Source organism: Saccostrea echinata, unplaced genomic scaffold, assembly GCF_033153115.1.
Source record: "Saccostrea echinata isolate AGI-Se365-2 ecotype Australia unplaced genomic scaffold, CSIRO_AGI_Sech_v1 ptg000025l, whole genome shotgun sequence".
Lineage (NCBI taxonomy): Eukaryota > Metazoa > Mollusca > Bivalvia > Ostreida > Ostreidae > Saccostrea > Saccostrea echinata.
In genome coordinates, this window is record NW_026889774.1 from 23,672,812 (window position 1) to 23,692,970 (window position 20,159).

At 33.5% G+C, this 20,159-nt stretch overlaps 1 protein-coding gene across 2 annotated transcripts; it reads left to right on the top strand.

The window, feature by feature from the left end:
* The first annotated feature begins 16 nt into the window (after positions 1–16).
* On the top strand, positions 17–11,962 carry LOC133192741 (E3 ubiquitin ligase Rnf121-like). Of its 2 annotated transcripts, none has more exons than XM_061328754.1 (8): positions 17–84; positions 4,928–4,971; positions 5,175–5,316; positions 5,599–5,753; positions 8,176–8,404; positions 8,723–8,856; positions 9,594–9,695; positions 11,681–11,962. In XM_061328754.1, exons 1-8 carry the CDS (start codon positions 31–33, stop codon positions 11,799–11,801), a joined length of 981 nt encoding a protein of 326 aa, XP_061184738.1. In that variant the 5' UTR covers positions 17–30; the 3' UTR covers positions 11,802–11,962. The 2 variants fall into 2 exon arrangements, with proteins under 2 accessions (XP_061184738.1, XP_061184737.1); XM_061328753.1 differs by lacking the exon at positions 17–84 and adding an exon at positions 4,617–4,694.
* The last annotated feature ends 8,197 nt before the right edge of the window (positions 11,963–20,159 follow it).

Consider the following 20,159-nt stretch of genomic DNA (forward strand, 5'->3'; position numbering starts at 1 on the left):
GATGGCGTTACATCTGTTTACGTAGGCAAGATGGCGCACCACCATCACGCCGGACATGGGCATGCACCTATAAATCTCAATATTGTAAGCAGTTTTATTTATGTTTTCGTATTCAACAACAAGAATAAGAGATGATAAATTTATTCAGACGTTAATGAAATATCTCAGCGATTCCGACTGATAGTTTTCAACATTTGACACAATCCGAATTTCCTCAATGTTTATTCAGATTCGTATATTTATCATGTAGACCTTTGCTGTGAATGCTGTCATTTTATTCCAGAATTTGGAGGGTTTTAAAAACCACCAATTGTAAACAGGCATGAAATCTATTAAAAGAATTCCATGTGTAACCATAAAATTTATATAAACTAGGGAAGAAACTGTAACCACAGACCTCTGAATTTCTATCAATAAGTAAGTAAGTAAGTAAATTTTATTTAAAGTCGGCATTTTTTTTACAAAGTTTAACAATGAACATGAGCTCTGTAGAGCTCTTAAACCGACTATCACAGCTAAAAATATCACAGAGAAAACATTTACAACATAAATTAACATACAAAAAACACATGTACATATATACACACGCATAGCAGATAAAACAAATTTAAGAATTAGAAAAAAAGAATTAGAAAAAAATGATTGCATTAAGAACAAAAATAAAAAAAAATAAGCATTATCATAATAACAAATTAGATAAAGCACTATATTAAACACATGGGATCAGATTAAAAGCACTAATTGTATTAATAATAGAAAAATAAAATTGATAGCTTAGAAACTTAAAAATTCAAGCAAATACAGCTTAACCAAAAATTAAAAAAAAAAAATAATAATAATAATAATAATAATAATAATTAAAGTTCCTCACCAACACACATCCTGTCTAGTGATTGGGTCAGTCCCTACCTACATAGACAGGATATGTATTGTTGTGAGGTTAGGAAAAAGCAGATATCAAAAACAAAAATAAAAGAAACTAGGATCCTGGAGAGCTTACACCTTTGCCATCATAGGATGTTACTCCAAAAGTTTCAGCCCCCAGGGTCCTTATTATTGAAAATTTAAGTAAATAACAAAGTTTAATATATAGATATAAAAGAAACTTGGAAGAACACAATAAAATAAATTGAGGTGGTATCAGTAAAGCAAATGAAAGACTTCAAAAATAAATGAAAAACTGCAAAAATAGAAGACTGTGACTCTTTCAATTAATAAATAAATAAATAAATATTGTCTCATCAGCTATGCCGCCCCCACGCTGTGGTTTCTGCAGGAACTACACTTGCATTTTTCCCCCCTCCATGTGTCAATGAATGTTCTAAACTGGTTGAGGGTGGAAAGTTCCCTAGCATGATTTGGTAAAGAGTTCCACAACGTAGCAGCCGCATAGCCGTTATATGATTGATCAGAGTGATATATAGGTAACGGGATGTTTCGCACCTATGCATGGTTCGCCCCACGATGTTTCGCGCTGAGATGGTTCGCCCCGCGATGTTTCACTCCAAGTACATAAATGTGCTACTGAGTTTAGTTCATTTAACAAAGTTTTAGATTTTAAATAGATGTAAATATAGATATTTTTGGAACATTTTTTTTAAATTTAAGAAGATTATATTTGAAGCACAGACGTTAATAATTATTTATGTCTGTGTTTGAAGTATACATACATAGCATAATTATGAATTATTATAACACTGTGCTAAATAATTACGTATACAGTATATAATTATAATACCGCCATCTAATTAAGTAATTATTGCTGGCTTGGACAACCAACACATCAACTTAAATTCTCACCTTTTGATCTCCAATTTATTACAATTAAATCCTCATTGAATCACTGTTGAATTGTTGAACAGGTCGACACGCTGAGCAAACGGGCACCATTCGATCTGTTAACTATGGCAGTGCATGTTATTAGGTCATGAATTTGAGCACACAAGATATTTACATCTTATATTTGATAAATAATTTAAAACGGATCCAAATGTGATGAAATATTTAAAATAAAACGTGAGATGTTTCGCGCCGAAATCGGCGCAAATCATCCCGGCGCAAACCACGGGGGTATATATATCACTCTGATCAATCATATAAGGGCTTATTGATAGAAATTCAGAGGCCTGTGCTGTAACACAGTACAGTCTCACAGTACAATAAAGATGTTCTCGAGCACAAAGATATTGAAATTTCAGTGTCACTGTTTTTTAACGATAGTGTGATAGTGTTATAGCAAAGTGGTCAGAGAATTATTACATTCTACTTACCCCTCCTTGATTCAGGCTTCAAATAATCAAATAAATAAATTAAATTGATATGCCTAGTGGTTTGCTATTGATGCCCAGTATCAATGGGTTCAAATATGATAATTTTCACTATCCTTAAATTCAGAACTTTTAATTCAACTTCATTTGTAATGCTTTCAACATAAATTTGTCCAAGTGTTACTGCGTTTAGTCAAACTTTTCCTCCAAGGCTGAACATCAACCTTTCTGGGACATAACATCTGCCATTGCCAACATGAGACTAAAGCCTATGTTATGAGACACTAATCTGTCCTTTGTTAGAATTTAAAAGTGCCATTTGGGACCCACATATGGTGGAAAACATCAACAAGCTTAAGATGGTACAGCAGAGAGCTGCCCGAATGGTGTTTATACTGACTATGGAACAACCAGCAGTGTCTCTAATGTGTGCTGCTACTCAAGTTCAACTATCCCTTACTAATGAAGTACAAATCAAGGCTATTAAGATGTACTGGATTGTTATCAATTTATTTACTTTAGATTTATACTCCTGACACTAACCCATCTTTCCAAGCGTAAACATCATCACCTTTTTTGTACTGTATGCTAGAACCATAGTACCGGTATATAAAAAATTCTTTATTCCAGATGGGATCAGGATCTGGAACTTCTTACCATCTGAAGTAGTACAAAATATCTGATGTTTTGCAGTCGTTTTTCACAGTTTTGATATTTAATGTGCCAGGAAAATGTCAGAAACAGCGTCATTATGAAAAGTGGAAATTTCATCGCCCCCAACTAAACTCAATTTTTGATACTTGCAAATCGAATAAAATGTAAAACTCACAACTTATCAATAGCACAATGCTTCTAGTTCTCACCAGTATAAAATGTTTTCACCAAACACTTTATATTACAAAGGAACAATAAAAGCAATATTGGTAAGTACTAGAAGCACTGTACTGCTGGTAAGATGTGAGTTAGACATTTAATTCAGTTTGCATGTATCGAAAATCGACCCGAGAATCACCCCCCTCCCCTCCCCGCTTGGAGGCGGCAAACTTCCACATCATAAAGGCTCTGGTTCTGACATTTTCCTGGCACATAAAATATCAAAATTGTGTAAAACGCCTGGAAAACGTCAGATATTTTGGACTACATCTGAAGCTGTCATTGTAACGTTCGTAGACAGCTTCAAGCTCCAGATCCAGTCCATAAGTATCTGCCCATAGAGGACCTGGATTTTAAACTTTGAAATTCACTGTCAGTATTTATTTTAAACACTATAAAAGCCCTTGCACTACTGTACAAATGTTACTCTACAAGTGGTGAAGTACCATCCAGAAGATGAAGACTTGACCTCCATCAGCTGACTTCATAAATTTCGTAGGTACTAGGAGATTCATATAGATATTACCAATTGTTAGAAAGATATAAGGTATCTCTGTAAGTCCTTAAGTCAGTCGACCAAGTTAAAGGTTAACTCATTTACAGATCTACTTCCTTCGTACCATGATATTTTGTGACATCAGCTGATGGAGGTCAAGCCTTGGAAGAAAAGTTTGAATTTGCAGGAATTTAAGTAGAAAGCATTACAAATGATGTTGTATTAAAAGTTTTTAAGTGAAAGATACTGTGGAATCATTAGATTTCGTGGTGGCTCAGTTTTCATGGAATTCGTGGGTACCTCTCATCCACAAATTAACAGCTTCCACGAATTAATAAACTGTAGTTACAAAGTCATATTTCCTTCTGTAGGTATATTAGAATACACAAAATTTTGTCCCTACAAACCTGTAAAATTTATGGAATCCATGAAAATTGGCCCCCACAAATTTTTATAATTCCACAGTAATGAAAATTATCGTATTTGAATACACAGCTACACAAAGACCAGTAGGCATACCTGATTTCTTTGGTTATTTGATGCTCTGTAATCTGATAATCATGGAGGGTGTCTAAACTATATTTGTATACCGTAAAAGGAGCAGTAGTGAATTGAGTTGATACTGATTTTTATTCTCTGAAGATTCAAGAACCTCCCCCCCCCCCTCCCCTCATACCTGTGTTAATCTTGTATAATGTGATAATGTGCCATAAACTATGCTGTAGTTTAGAAAACTGTAAAGATTTTCTTTCAATCAATAAATCATCATCATCATCAATGAATTTTTTTCACATAATGATAAACTCCTTGGCTAGTGAGAAATAGACATTCAGTTGTTCAGATTGACCCAATCATTGATTGTTTTGATCATTGGCACAGCTGTTCTTATGACTTGTACAACTGAAGATCAACACAAGGACAAAAGAATTATACTTTACAGACAAATTGCTTGTTGTTTCTTTACATTTTACTTGTAATGGATAAGAATTGATGTAATGGGTGTGTCCCAGAAGTTCCCCAGGTATCCAAAAGCACATTATCAACTGGTTCATTTGGAGGTACATTTGATACTACATGTACATGTATTGCTTCTCAACACTGGACCGTGTATTGTGAAGGATGGACTTTTTTATGAATCACATGGATTTATGTATGCATCCATTGTTGTAGGAATTGGTTATAAGCATGTAGGGCAGCAATTGTTTGTGAGAGAGTATTTGTATGTAGATAATTATGTCATACATTGATTACCATTTAGTTATTAATATATCTTTAAATCTTGATTTTGCAGTCCGACGAAGAACTTGCCAAATTACCAGAAAAAGAAAGATGGAGGTAAATTGTAGAACCTAAAAATAGTGGATTATTGTATGTTTTGAAAACGATTGATTAACTTGGTACAACTTTTCTCTCTGTCATGAATATTGAATAACAAAAATAAGGCATAGATGTAAAATAAATGCACAGTTGTATTGTACTTAATAGATGTGCAGGTTTTCTTGAGATGCATCTGGGTGATAAATACACATGTATTGTAGGATCGAGCATCAGAGACTACATGAGAAACACCGAGGCCACGAGGCCATGCACTTGGAAATGGTGCTGATTTTGATTGCCACTCTGGTGGTGGCACAGATTGTTCTGGTCCAGTGGAAACAGAGGCATTTCAAATCGTACCAAGTATGTGTTGTAGAATTGCATTACCGGTATATGTCCTGTATTTAAACAGCACCTCATCTTCATAAACATTTCAGTGCATTTGAAAGCAGAAAGTAAATTTTGTTTCCAAAAGAAAAGACAAACATGTATGTAATCCTTACAAATTTAGATCTTCTCTTTTTTTGGGGTGGGGGGATATTTTCAAACCATAAATTTACTTAAAGAATGTCAATGTATATTGCGAATTTTTTTTTTTTAGGAAAAGATTTTGAAAGTAAAAAAACGTCCATATTTTAATTTCAGAGAGCTACTTTGTTAGGGATGTGGTTGTTTCCGGTGGGGTTTTGTCTCAAATTTGGATGGCATCGTTTTATTTTTGTGTGGAGTATATTTTCAATCATCACAGGATTTATTACATTTAAAGCCACCAGAAAACCTATCTCAGGGAGTACACCAAGGTACGAAGGGTATAAATAAAATAGATAACAAAAACCTATCTCAGGGAGTACACCAAGGTATGAAGGATGTAAATAAAATAGATAACAAAAACCTATCTCAGGGAGTACACCAAGGTACGAAGGGTATAAATAAAATAGATAACAAAAACCTATCTCAGGGAGTACACCAAGGTATGAAGGATGTAAATAAAATAGATAACAAAAACCTATCTCAGGGAGTACACCAAGGTATGAAGGATGTAAATAAAATAGATAACAAAAACCTATCTCAGGGAGTACACCAAGGTATGAAGGATGTAAATAAAATAGATAACAAAAACCTATCTCAGGGAGTACACCAAGGTACGAAGGGTATAAATAAAATAGATAACAAAAACCTATCTCAGGGAGTACACCAAGGTATGAAGGATGTAAATAAAATAGAAAACAAAAACCTATCTCAGGGAGTACACCAAGGTATGCAGGCTGTAAATAAAATAGATAACAAAAACTTATCTCAGGGAGTACACCAAGGTACGAAGGGTATAAATAAAATAGATAATGAAAACCTATCTCAGGGAGTACACCAAGGTATGAAGGGTATAAATAAAATAGATAACAAAAACCTATCTCAGGGAGTACACCAAGGTACGAAGGGTATAAATAAAATAGATAACAAAAACCTATCTCAGGGAGTACACCAAGGTACGAAGGGTATAAATAAAATAGATAATGAAAACCTATCTCAGGGAGTACACCAAGGTATGAAGGATGTAAATAAAATAGATAACAAAAACCTATCTCAGGGAGTACACCAAGGTACGAAGGGTATAAATAAAATAGATAACAAAAACCTATCTCAGGGAGTACACCAAGGTATGAAGGATGTAAATAAAATAGATAACAAAAACCTATCTCAGGGAGTACACCAAGGTACGAAGGGTATAAATAAAATAGATAATGAAAACCTATCTCAGGGAGTACACCAAGGTATGAAGGATGTAAATAAAATAGATAACAAAAACCTATCTCAGGGAGTACACCAAGGTATGAAGGATGTAAATAAAATAGATAACAAAAACCTATCTCAGGGAGTACACCAAGGTATGCAGGCTGTAAATAAAATAGATAACAAAAACCTATCTCAGGGAGTACACCAAGGTACGAAGGGTATAAATAAAATAGATAATGAAAACCTATCTCAGGGAGTACACCAAGGTATGAAGGGTATAAATAAAATAGATAACAAAAACCTATCTCAGGGAGTACACCAAGGTATGACGGGTATAAATAAAATAGATAACAAAAACCTATCTCAGGGAGTACACCAAGGTACTAAGGGTATAAATAAAATAGATAATGAAAACCTATCTCAGGGAGTACACCAAGGTATGAAGGATGTAAATAAAATAGATAACAAAAACCTATCTCAGGGATTACACCAAGGTATGCAGGCTGTAAATAAAATAGATAACAAAAACCTATCTCAGGGAGTACACCAAGGTATGCAGGCTGTAAATAAAATAGATAACAAAAACCTATCTCAGGGAATACACCAAGGTATGCAGGCTGTAAATAAAATAGATAACAAAAACCTATCTCGGGGAGTACACCAAGGTATGAAGGGTGTTAATAAAATAGATAACAAAAACCTATCTCAGGGAGTACACCAAGGTATGAAGGGTATAAATAAAATAGATAACAAAAACCTATCTCAGGGAGTACACCAAGGTATGAAGGGTATAAATAAAATAGATAACAAAAATCTATCTCAGGGAGTACACCAAGGTATGAAGGATGTAAATAAAATAGATAACAAAAACCTATCTCAGGGAGTACACCAAGGTATGAAGGGTATAAATAAAATAGATAACAAAAAACCTATCTCGGGGAGTACACCAAGGTATGAAGGGTGTAAATAAAATATATTAAAAAAAACCTATATAAGAGAGTACATGAAGGTATGAAGGATGTGAATAAAATAAATTTAAAAAAAAAAGTACCATTGTCAGTGAGAGGAATCACTATAAAAGCTTTTTATAACTTTATATTTATCCACAAAATTCAATGTATTGGTGTGAATTCCTCTAAAAAACAAAAATGCTCTGTGCAATTTTAATGGTTTTTAATAAATTCTGCATGTAGATTATTTCAAAGTTAACTGCGTATGATACAGTTCCATATAAAATGATCACTGACAGATAAAACAAGAAGGGCTTTATACATGTAGATATCCACAGGCACTTGTTTCGGTAATAAATTTTTAACCCATACAATGTAGTATAATAATAACACAACATCATATGATACAGTACTTATTGAAATATAGTTGATGTGGCATGATGTATTCATATACAGCAAGTTAGAGAAAAAAAATAATCAAATATCCCTCTAAAACTTTCCTGTTTTATTTACATGTAACACTGTTATATTCATTTTACAGGTTGGTGTATAAGTGGTTCCTGATAATATACAAAGTCAGCTATTTCTTAGGAATTGTGGGCTATATGTCAGTGATGTTCACATTATTAGGACTAAATCTTATTTTATTAATCAAACCACAAGTCTCTATGGACTTTGGACTTTTACTTCTTTTCTATGGACTCTACTTTGGAGTAGTAGCCCGAGATTTTGCTGAAGTGTGTTCAGACACCATGGCAACACACATTGGGGTAGGTAAAACACCATATTTCATTTCATAGCTATGCTCATACACCATTATTATGACTTTAGCATTATACATGCAGTGAATATCAGAGTACTGAGAGTAATGAAGGCATTTTATCCTCAAGTAATATAGAATAAATGATGTAACAATATTGGCTATCTTTGGGATGTTACTATTATCATATTACTGTGCTTTTTCAAAATTTTCATTTATATACATGTAGTTCTGTGAACTGTTCATGATTTAAGTTTCCGTTTCTTGTGGGGGGGGGGGGGGCATTTCAAGTTTTCTGATGAAATTGATGTAATTTTTTCCTTTTCAGTATTATACACCAACAGGGCTTCCTGGTAAGAGACTGGACCCCAATGTGTGTGGAATCTGTGGGAACCCTATTTTAGTCATGAACAATGATGATGCAATAATTGAAGCTACCTGTAAACTAGGCTGTGATCATATGTATCCTTTGTTGTCTTGACAGACGTCATGTTCCAGCTTCTATTTTTTGCTCACATAGCATCTTTCATTACAAATGTATTTGAAAAACTAAATATGAAAAAACTTTCAATAAACCTTATCTTGAACTTTATTTTATAAAGAATTTATTTTAATTTATAAAGAATCTTTTAAGAAATATGAAAGTAAATGGAATTTTTATTTATTTAGCTCTATGCAATACAAAGATCAGAAATCATGTAAATATGCAGTGTTGCAGTGTTTTGCTTTAGCGGTAAGAGTTGATAATGCATTTGTTTGTACATATACAGAGCTGCCAACCCTTACGCTACACCCTTGGTGTAGGGCTTACGGATTGAGCTTCTTTAATACGCCATATGATTTCTGTATGTATTCATCTGATTTCAGTTTTTCTCATTTAAAAGTTTTTAATACCGAAATTTTCATAAAATAGTTGGCCAATTTCAGTTTTCACTGTTATAATTAAAAAGTCATAGTCCTAGCAGTGCTTGTTTGTATTGTCATTGTCCACTTCCATGCACACTTGCAGTCTAAATAGTTTAAAGTAAACGAATTGGAGAAATCCTTTCACAATCATTTATTCATGAAAAATCTCTAGCACTTGAGGGCCTTAACAACCCCTTAAACCCTACTTTACAATATTTCCATTTTGTGATGTTGGCAGCTCTGCATGTATTTCTAGCTTCAAGTTTTTAAAGTGTTTTCCTTAACCTAGCCAGATTCCACGAGTTCTGTATACGAGGTTGGTGTATAGTGGGGAAGAAGCAGACTTGTCCATACTGTAAAGAGAAGGTGGATCTCAAAAGAATGTTCCCTAGTCCGTATCCTTTTTCTTTTCCCTTGTTAAAGACAAAAATACTGGAAATGTCTTTTAAACAGTAGTTAGTATATAGGTCCCTGATAAGGCCAACATTTTTTTATATCCTGTTTTACGGGAGCGCCGACCCTAATTTGGGCTAAAATGAAATAAAAATAAAAGTTCCTAATCCAAATTTTATTTTTATTTCTCCCGCCGATAGTTTATTTATAGTCACTGAAAAAATAAAAGAAATATAAATAAACTTTTCACAAGCCTTTCAAAATGCGATTTGTTATTGGCTGATGAAAATATATTCATCCAGTCACAGTATTCGAAGTGTGAATAGGCACTGCACATAGTATAGCGCCAAAATGTCAAAATCGGAGGGTTTCATATATTTTTAAATAGTCATTTTAAAAAGTGACATGTCCATGTCATATATTAGAAAAAAGTATAAATTTCAGATGAACTTTTAATGAAAGATTGAACGAAATAGACGAAACAGTAATTTTGATCAAATGTCATGCAGAGGGCCACTTGGAAATTGAGGTTCTGTCAACCGCTTGTTTTGAAAGGTTTTGAGTGCGTATTATCTTTGACAATTGCTTCAATACATTGAAATACGTCTTGAAGATTTTTTTAAACTGAATTTTAAGACAATAATGTTTTCTTTTACAATTAACGACAGAACAGAACCCTGTAGAACTGGTAGAAAGTGGCGTGACTGAGGAAATTCGGGTCACAACTTTCATTCGTTTTATGACAAAGATTGGAATTCAAAATTACCTACGAAAATATATGCTTGATTGATACATGACATTATTTCCTTTTTTTATCATTTTATGGAATTTTGTGTGCTATGTAACAAATTAATGTACATCAGCTATTAATAACAGCTGATACAGTGTATATGTATCTCTTGTTTAGTAATGCTAGTTTTTTTACCACTAGGGAAAAGTATTGTTGTAAATGATATGCCCTTACAAATATTATTTAAATTCAAGACCTGGTTTCTTTTTTTTTTTCATTCAAAAGTTGTGGATTAGAACCAGTTTCAACAAGTAAATTTTTGAATTCTGCAGTAAACAGAATATTGTCATGTGTATTTTACATGTGTATACTATGGGAAAGATGTACATATTTTCTACAATTATGTTGAAAGTTAGCATGCTCAGAAAGAAAAATATAAGGATAAAAAGAGATCAAATATAATACAGATTGAGGAAGTTTGAATATATTTTCAATAGAGAGATTGGGGTACCTTTTTCCACATACGTATATATTAATTTGAATTGCGTTGAAAAAAAATATTATACAACTTTTCTTTTTATCATGTCTCGCGTGCACTTCTGTGAATTAATTTATTTTAGCTGATCCATTGAATGTCTCACTGTATATTTGCCATAACTTTGTCAGAGCTAGTCCATAATCCCCAGATCTTGTAATTTGCTGAATACCGAAAAATAAAAGATTCTGAAAAGTTTATGAGGGGTGTGACATAAGTCCTATAATTTTTACTGTGGTGACACTTTGATATTTGACAACTGGGAGAAGACAATAGATTTGTATGTTTGATTTGCATTAATGTTAGAAATTGCAAGCTGTTAATACTAGAAATGCAACCCCTGCCCTAAATATCTAAGAGAAAGCTAAAATTAAAATAGTTCATTAATACATTAACAGTACCAATTTTGTGTTTTTTATTTGTAAGTTTTTCAAATAACACTTTTTTCCTAATAAATTAAGGTCATAGAAAAAAATTCCATCCTTAATTAAAAATAAAAAATTTTGTTGCATTTTTTCATTTTATTTTTATTTTTCTGACCGACTGCTTAAATTTCGAGCTTTTATTTTTATTTCAACCCCCCGACTCAAATTTTAGAAAAAAATTCCCGTAAAACAGAAAATAAAAAAATGTTGGCCTATCTATGTAAAGTTATCTATAAATGAGATTTTTAATTTCATTACACTGCCATGAACATTTATTATGACCTTGACTTTCTCTAGTTGGGATCGACCAGATATTTTGTACGGGAATCTACTTGACTGGATTCGATACCTTGTTGCCTGGCAGCCAATCATCATTTTACTGGTGCAGGGTATCAACTGGTCACTGGGACTCGAGTAAACCACTCAGATCAGAGCCTCTACAAACTTACATTACTAGTGACTAATTTATTAAATTTGCTACAAAGCAGCAGATGTGTTCATGTGAATGATCATTAAAGTATATGTCTGTATGATTTTATGCCCCATCCTTACTGTTCTGGGATCATTTTAATTTCTTTCAGTGGATGTATGGATGCATGGGCAGAAGTTTACAAGATATTTAAATTTTTAAAAGTTGAATGAGAACTTGTATTATCTTCTATTCTGTGAATATTTGTGTGAAAAACTACAAAAATACCATGCAAATTTAAATTCACTCTTAATACTGTTAAGTCACATATTTTGGTGGGTCATATGTTTGTGATTTGAGGAAAATATATTGGTTCATGGGTATTTGATTTTATGGATGAACAGGTGCTAACATTATTTATTTGAAATTTGACATTTTGTGGAGGACAGGAATTTGTGGGTGTCTTCATACCGCAAAAACAATGAAAATTAACCCCCCACAAAAATTAGTGACTTCACAGTATGCTCTTTTCAAAAGAACTTTTTTAAATAAGGATGCACATAGATTTCATATCATTTGGCATTTGGTTTGATAATGTTCATTGTATAAAAATTACAAAAATACAGATTGTATATTTTCTAATATTTTAATAAGTGATACTTCTTCAGAAAGAAAACATAAATGAACAATAACTATGATTTATACAAATTGAAAAAGTTTTTGATATTTATATTACTACATGCATTTTGAAATGATGTGTGCATACACTTACAGAGTTGATTTTTATAGAATTAAAAGATGATTTGTTTTACCTTCTTGGAAGATACCTGTATTGAAAGGTATGAAACAAGTACATGTGCTACTGATATTATTGAACAAATGTTAATTTTTTTTTCAGTTGTGCATTAAAGAAATTGATAGCAAATTGTTATACTTTTATACATTTTTTCCATGACAATTTATTTTAAAAAAATAATCTTTGCAAATTAATCATAGTACAAAAAAACCCTACCCTGCCCCTGTGGTCCAATACTATATACATGTATACTATATATATCACTATATAAAGAAAAATAAAGAGATTTTCTTCTCGAAACCAAGTTATGCTCATAGGCCTTTATATCTCTTTAATCTGACTTGCAAAAACTTTGGGGTGTAAAAAAAGATGTCTTTTTTACACCCCAATTTTTTTGTAAATTGGATTGAAGTGATCTAAAGGCCTTTGGTTATGCTGATCCTAATACATGTAAGTACATAATACAAAAAATGAGATCACATAGAAAAATGAAGTTTTTGCAGTTTAAAGCAATTTACAACAAACTAATTCAGAGAATTTGTGTCCCTTGTTTAAGGAAAAAAGAAGAGCATGCACAGATCTAGAAGGGGGGGGGGGGGGGGGAGAGAGAGAGAGAGATGTTAGATTTTTGTCCTTAAGTGCTGAGAAATTGGGGTGGGTGGGGGATTTTATTTATTTATTTATTTTTGTATGGATTTGATTGCTTTTTCTTTAAAATGTGTATAGAAGATTCTTTTTATATAAAATAATATTATTTTTATCAGACTGTAATAATTATTTTATGAGAACGTTTGTACATGCCACGTCAGAACTGCTGTATGAAATTGGGCGCGGATCCAAATACTTTGTGCATATTGGTGATTTACGTGTTTTTCACCACTTCTCATTAGCCTTTTTCTAAATATATATTTTTTGTTTGACCAACAACAGCATCATTGATGCCAACATTTTCAATTGACTTTTGATATAAAAAAATTGACACCAAAAAAAAAGAGAAAAAAAAGCAGGGCGGGACACTTTGAGAGACATGGATGGGGACCTAGGGAGTTATGGTATAACATTTAATTGCAAAAGCTCAAAAGCTTCTCGAGATATCACCCAGAAACAAAAGTGCTACACAAAGAATGTATGAGTTTACTACCTTGACCTTTGACCTCAAAATCAATAGGGGTCTTCCTTAGGCCATAGGGAGTTGTGGTATAAAATTTCAATGCAAAAGCTCAAAGGCTTCTCGAGATATCGCCCGGAAACAAAAGTGTTAGAACAGACAGATTTTATGAATTTATGACCTTGACCTTTTGACCTCAAAATCAAAAAGCGGTCATAGGGAGTTGTTATGTAAAATTTCATTGCAAAATTTCAAAGGCTTACTGAAATATCGCCTAGAAACGAAAGCGTGAAAGCGGGGGACAATGAATTAGTGATGATGACAACTGTAGCTTTGTATAAGATGAAAACAAAGCTTGAGTACAAAAATGTATTTAGAGATAATTTTAGGTATTGTGCAGCATTTTCCTTTTATTTCAAAGTAAAGAGTTGGAGATCATTTGTAACAGGCTAGGAGTTGAGGTTTATGAACAAAATCTCTGTGGACCTTACAACAATTATTTTTTGAAATTTTTTACTTCTAAGCGGCATTTTTCTCAACTGAAGTGGTCAATTTGACCTGTAGCTCTTCTCAGGGAAACATTGCTGTGGAATCATACTTGTTTTTGGGGGGATCAATGTTCCTGGATTTCGTGGGTCACCCTTAACCCTCAAATTTACATTCCCACGAACATTTATTTTGTAAACGTATTAATTCATTGAATCTACTGTATAAATGAGTAACCCCCGAATTATGTCCCCATGAAAAAGTAAAATTTTCCTTGCCCATGAACATTGACCCCCATGAATTAAAATGATTCCACAGTATTCTAAGGCCACAAAAAATATTATGATTTAGTTTCTCAGGCAATGCTGAAATAGGCTGAACATTTAAAGGGGAATGACTTAAATATTCTTTTTGAACTTTAATGGGAAATTGAGTTATTCCCCCTTCGTAATCTCTTGCAATGCTAAGGTAAAGAGGATACATAGCCAATCGGAACATCACTAGGCCTTTTCCATCAAGTTGAGAAAAATCTTGACAGAAAGACCAAGTGATGTTCCGATTGGATACAAAACATGTTCATTTGCAGTTTGAAAATATTCTTGTTTTTAGCTCTACTGGTCAGAAACCAGAAGAGCTTATGCGATAATAAGGTGTCCGTAGTCTGTCTGTAAACAATTTTTATTCCCCGCCACGAATATGGCCAGGGTATATAGTGTTTGTCATGTCTGTCTTCCGTCCTTCCGTCTGGCTTTCCGTTGCGCTTTGCATTTAGCTTTGTTCAAAGCTCAGTTTCAAAGAAACTATCCAAGATATTTTTATCAAACTTCATATGCTGATAGATATTGTTGAGAGCTATGCAACTGCATCAACATTTTTTGACCTTGACCTTTCCTTTGACCTTGACCTCACTTTTCTTAAATTAGTGTTTAGTTCAGTTTTAAAGATACCATTCAAGATAGTGTAATCAAACTTCATATGTTGATACATACGAGGGGTTATCAAAAAGTTCGTGGACTGATGCGATTAAATTAATACTATGTAGTTGTTGATTACAAAATTTACAGGGAGCATAAAACAACATAAGTTTAAGAAGTGTGGAAAATTTTAGCTTGATATGTTGATTATTTGCCAAATTGTCATTAAATAAAAAGGGCATTATATGATCACCCGGCGCTGTCGCCGTTTAGTTTCATGACGTCCGACAACGTCATTATTTCTCAATGCCCGCTCCTTCTGCCCCAATACACTTATCTTCATGAGAATCCCTGGAGTAAAATAAAGATCTAAACCCGTCTTGTTTATATGACTTTACAATGTCATGAAAACCTGATTTCAATGCATTAATATTGTAAATATTAAATCTATACATAGGAAAAGATCCTCGCTTGATTTTGCCAGCATAGTTTTCTTGTCGGAGTTCAATGTCAACCAATGACCAACGTCACTTTTCGACGTGACTGACTTTGGACACCCTGACTACAAATCGACATTAACCATGTGTCTCTTTTCTTGCTGAATCTGTGTTGGTATTTAAAAACAAGTACTCTGGATATATTTTATTTCTCTGTAAATGTTTATACATTTTCTAAGTCTATGCCAGATTTTCCAGGGGCTGAAACATTATAGAATGTTGTAAAATGACACCCTACCCCCTTTCGACGTCATTTTAAACCCCTTTATTGTTTGGACATTCAATAGAAAATTTACGATAAAATTTCATAGAATATACAGAATGAGGTAAAAACTGCAACTTTTACAGAAAAATTGTGTCATATCACATGAGTGAATTACATGTAATTGATTTTCGGATGAAAATGCTCTTATTGGAAGAGTTTTTCTCAGTTACACTCAGGTTGAAAATACGTCATGTTCGAGGTTGCGCCGCCTGGACATACACTGCTTACAAAAACATTTATTCACTAAAAAATAAAACTTGTGATTTATAGTTTATTTTACAGATAGAAAATATGATGCTTATAAAATGTTTAAAAATTTATTGATGTACATATAGCGGTTTTAATTTTATGGCGCTAGTCCACAAACTTTTTGATAACCCCTCGTACTGATGTAGCTATTCAGCTGCATCAACATTTTTTGACCTTGACTTTTCCTTTCACCTTGACCTCACTTTTCTTCGTGTTTAGCTCAGTTTGAATGAAATCATTCAAGATATTTTAATCAAACTTCATATGCTAATACATACTGATGAGAGCTATTCAACTGCATGAATATTTTTTTGACCTTGACCTTTCCTTTGGCCTTGATTTCACTTTTCTTAAATTGGTGTTTAGCTCAGTTTTAAAGAAACCATTCAATATAGTGTTATCAAACTTCATATGCTGATACATACTGATGAGAGCTATTCAACTGCATCAACATTTTTTGACCTTGACCTTTCCTTTGACCTTGACCCCACTTTTCTTAAATTAGTGTCAAACTTCATATGCTGATACATAATGATGTAAGCTATTCAACTGCATCAATATTTTTCGACCTTGACCTCACTTTTCTTAGTTTGTGTTTAACTCAGTTTTAAAGAAACCATTCATAATATTTTTATCAAACTTCATATGCTAATATATTCTGATGTAATCTTTTCAACTGCTTCAACATTTTTTGACCTTGGCCTTTCCTTTGACCTTAACATCATTTATTTTAAATTAGTGTTTAGCTCAGTTTTAAATAAACCATTCAAAATATTTTTCATTAAACTTAATGTGCTGATACGTATTTGTGAGAACTATTCAACTGCATCAAAACGTTTGACTTTGAACTTTCCTGTGACTTTGACCTCACTTTTCTTAAATTTGTATTTTGCTTAATTTTAAAGAAACCATTTAAGATATATTTATGTAAGCTTTTGCATTTATACATAATTTGGTGAGAATTTATCATCTATTTCCAACATTTTAGATTTCAATTTTAATTTTAAAGAAACTATTCAAGATATTCTCATCAAATTTCATACACTAATACAAATTTTCATGTTGCATTACTACTATATCCTCGGCGGGGCATTCTTGTCCTATGGACATATTTCTAGTTTCAAAATGCTTCTCCTCCTACAGTTTTGGTCTGATATCAATATAACCTGGCACACAAGCACACAAGTTTTGGTCTGATATCAATATAACCTGGCACACAAGTAGACTACACTAACTAAAGATACATTATTTTGTACATGTATATCGGTTTTTGATTTAGATGAACAATGTTGCCACGGTTACAAAAAATAGAAACTTCTGTGAAATACTTTCAAAACACTACTTCTCCTACAGTTTTGGACTGATTTGAATATAACTTGGCACACAAGTGACTACAGTATGATACATAATTCTATTTATCAGTTTTCAATTTTGATGAACTGTGTTGCCATGAATACTAAAAATAGGAATTTCTGTGAAATACGTTCAAAACGCTACTCCTCCTACAGTTTTGGTCTGATTTGAATATAACTTGGCACACAAGTAGACTACACTAAGATACATAATTCTATACAAGTATCAGTTTTTGCTTATAGTTACTTTTAGAATGAACTTGCTCCAAAAACTTTAATGTCGTCCCTCATTGTGAAGTAACTATATGCCCTATGCTGACCAAAACATGCAGGGATTATATATCTTAGGATGCACATTACAGCAGTTGCTTCGCATGCTGGAATTGACCGACATTTTACAGATGAGGGACCAGGTTAAAGATTTTGGAGTAGGCTCATTCCAGTGTAACTTCAAGCCTACCTGAACCAAACTTGCATGGATTTTGCATCAATCAGAAAATGCTTTGAATGCTGGATTTGACCTATATATTCCGGATGAGTAACCAGGTTAAAGTTTTTGGATCAGATAGATTCCAGTGTAAATTCAAGCCCTACCTGGACAAAACTTTGAACGTGGTGACTCTAACTTTTCAATCGTCAACTTCCCTTACTTATGCAGCAATATACCCTTATCACCTGCATATGGGGTTTATATCTCTCATTTGATTCGATACGCCAGAGCATGCTCTATGTTTGAACAATTTCTAAAACGAGGTAAGTTATTGACAAACAAGTTGATGAATCAAGAATATCAGTAATCTCATTTAAAGTCATCATTTTGTAAGTTCTATGGTCGATACAATGACCTTGTCAGCAAATACAATCTATCATTAAGTCAAATGCTGACTGACTTTTTTCATAGTAATTGTTAGGCCATTATTTACACACTGAATTGTCGACGGATTTTTCCATTATTTCCCGATCTAGACAAGGAGCACACGGTGGGTGTGACAGGTCGGCAGGGGATGCTCACTCCTCCATGGCACCTGATCCCACCTCTGATGTCTTAATTTTGCTTGTCAGAAAATTTTTGGTAGTGCACCCTCAACTGTCAACTGAAAAATGTTTGGCTGTGCCCCCCCAAACTGAAATTGCTTCCTACGGGCCTGTCTAGGTGATATTGCATACTACCACACTTGCTTCAGATGCTGGATTTAACCTATATTTTTGGATGAGTGACCAAGTTTTAAGATTTTGGAGCAGGTTCATTCTAGTTTAATTTTAAGCCCTTCATTGAGTTGAGCAAACTTGCATTGATGATAATTTAGCGATGCATGCTACCAGATTTACTTTGGTTGCTGGATCCCGACTTAGATTTTTTGGATGAGTGACTAGGTTAAAGTTTTTAGAGGAGGTCCATTTCCAAGTAAGTATAAGGCCTACCTGGACCTAACATGCCTGGATGATGCAATAAGAGATGCACACTAACAAACTTGCTTTGTATGCTAGATATGACCTGCATTTTCTGGATGAGTGACCAGTTTAAAGTTTTTAGAACAATTCCATTCCCAAGAACTGACAAGTCTTACCTGCATTGCTTAAATGTTTCTTCTAGGGATGAACACTACTAGATTATTACTGTGTGGCTTTGCCTTATTTAAGGTAATATTTGTTAAGGTGAGCTCTGTAATCTTTGATTACCTATGTTCCCCATATACTCCAATGTTAAAACTTTGACCCTGTAATGTGGCCCAACCCTATCACAAAGGGCCATTTGAACAATTTAATATCTAAATCATCTTGACTATGTTAGGAAGCTTTAACATACTGGTTTCATCCTTTTTGGCCCATGGAATATTAATATTTGAGATTTTAAATGACCTCACCTAAGTTTTACCTTTTCATGAATATCTCCCCTTGAAAGGAAGCAGGGCCCTTTATTTGAATAATTTTGAATCCTTTACCCAAGGATGCTTTAACTGTGTCAAGTTTTGATAGAAATTGACTCAGTGATTCTTAAAAATATTGTGTTAAGTTTATGGACAGACCAAAAAATGAAAAAAAAAAGTCATATTTCCCAATACATGTACATGTACTTCCCACTTTACAGAAAATGGGTAGTACACTATTTGCTTGAAGGGACAAGATGTGTTTGTGAAACACTGATTCCCCCATATGGCAGCTCATAGTGGTCATATTTCCCAATACATGTACATGTACTTCCCACTTTACAGAAAATGGGTAGTACACTATTTGCTTGAAGGGACAAGATGTGTTTGTGAAACACTGATTCCCCCATATGGCAGCTCATAGTGAAGGCTTAAATTTCTCATATGTAAGTCAAACATGCAGTGAAACGTCAAGGTCAAGAGATCAAAAAAGTTGGTACCCAAAGAAAGGTCTTGTCACAAGGAATACACCTGTGAAATATGAAAGCCCTAGCACCAACTGTTTAAAAGTAATGGCCAAGATTTAAGTTTTTTAAAGTAGGTCAAACTTCAAGGCCAATGTCAAAATAAATGGGAAGGGAAGGTTTTGTCACAAGAATTCGCATGTGGAATATGAAAGCCCTAACTCAAGCCATTCCTAAGTAATGGCCAAGGTTAATCTAAAGTAGGTCAAACTCCAATGTCATTGTCAAACTGTCAAAATAAATGGTACACAAGGGAAGGTCTTGTCACAAGGAATACATGTGAAGTTTGAAAGGCCTAGCATCAATTG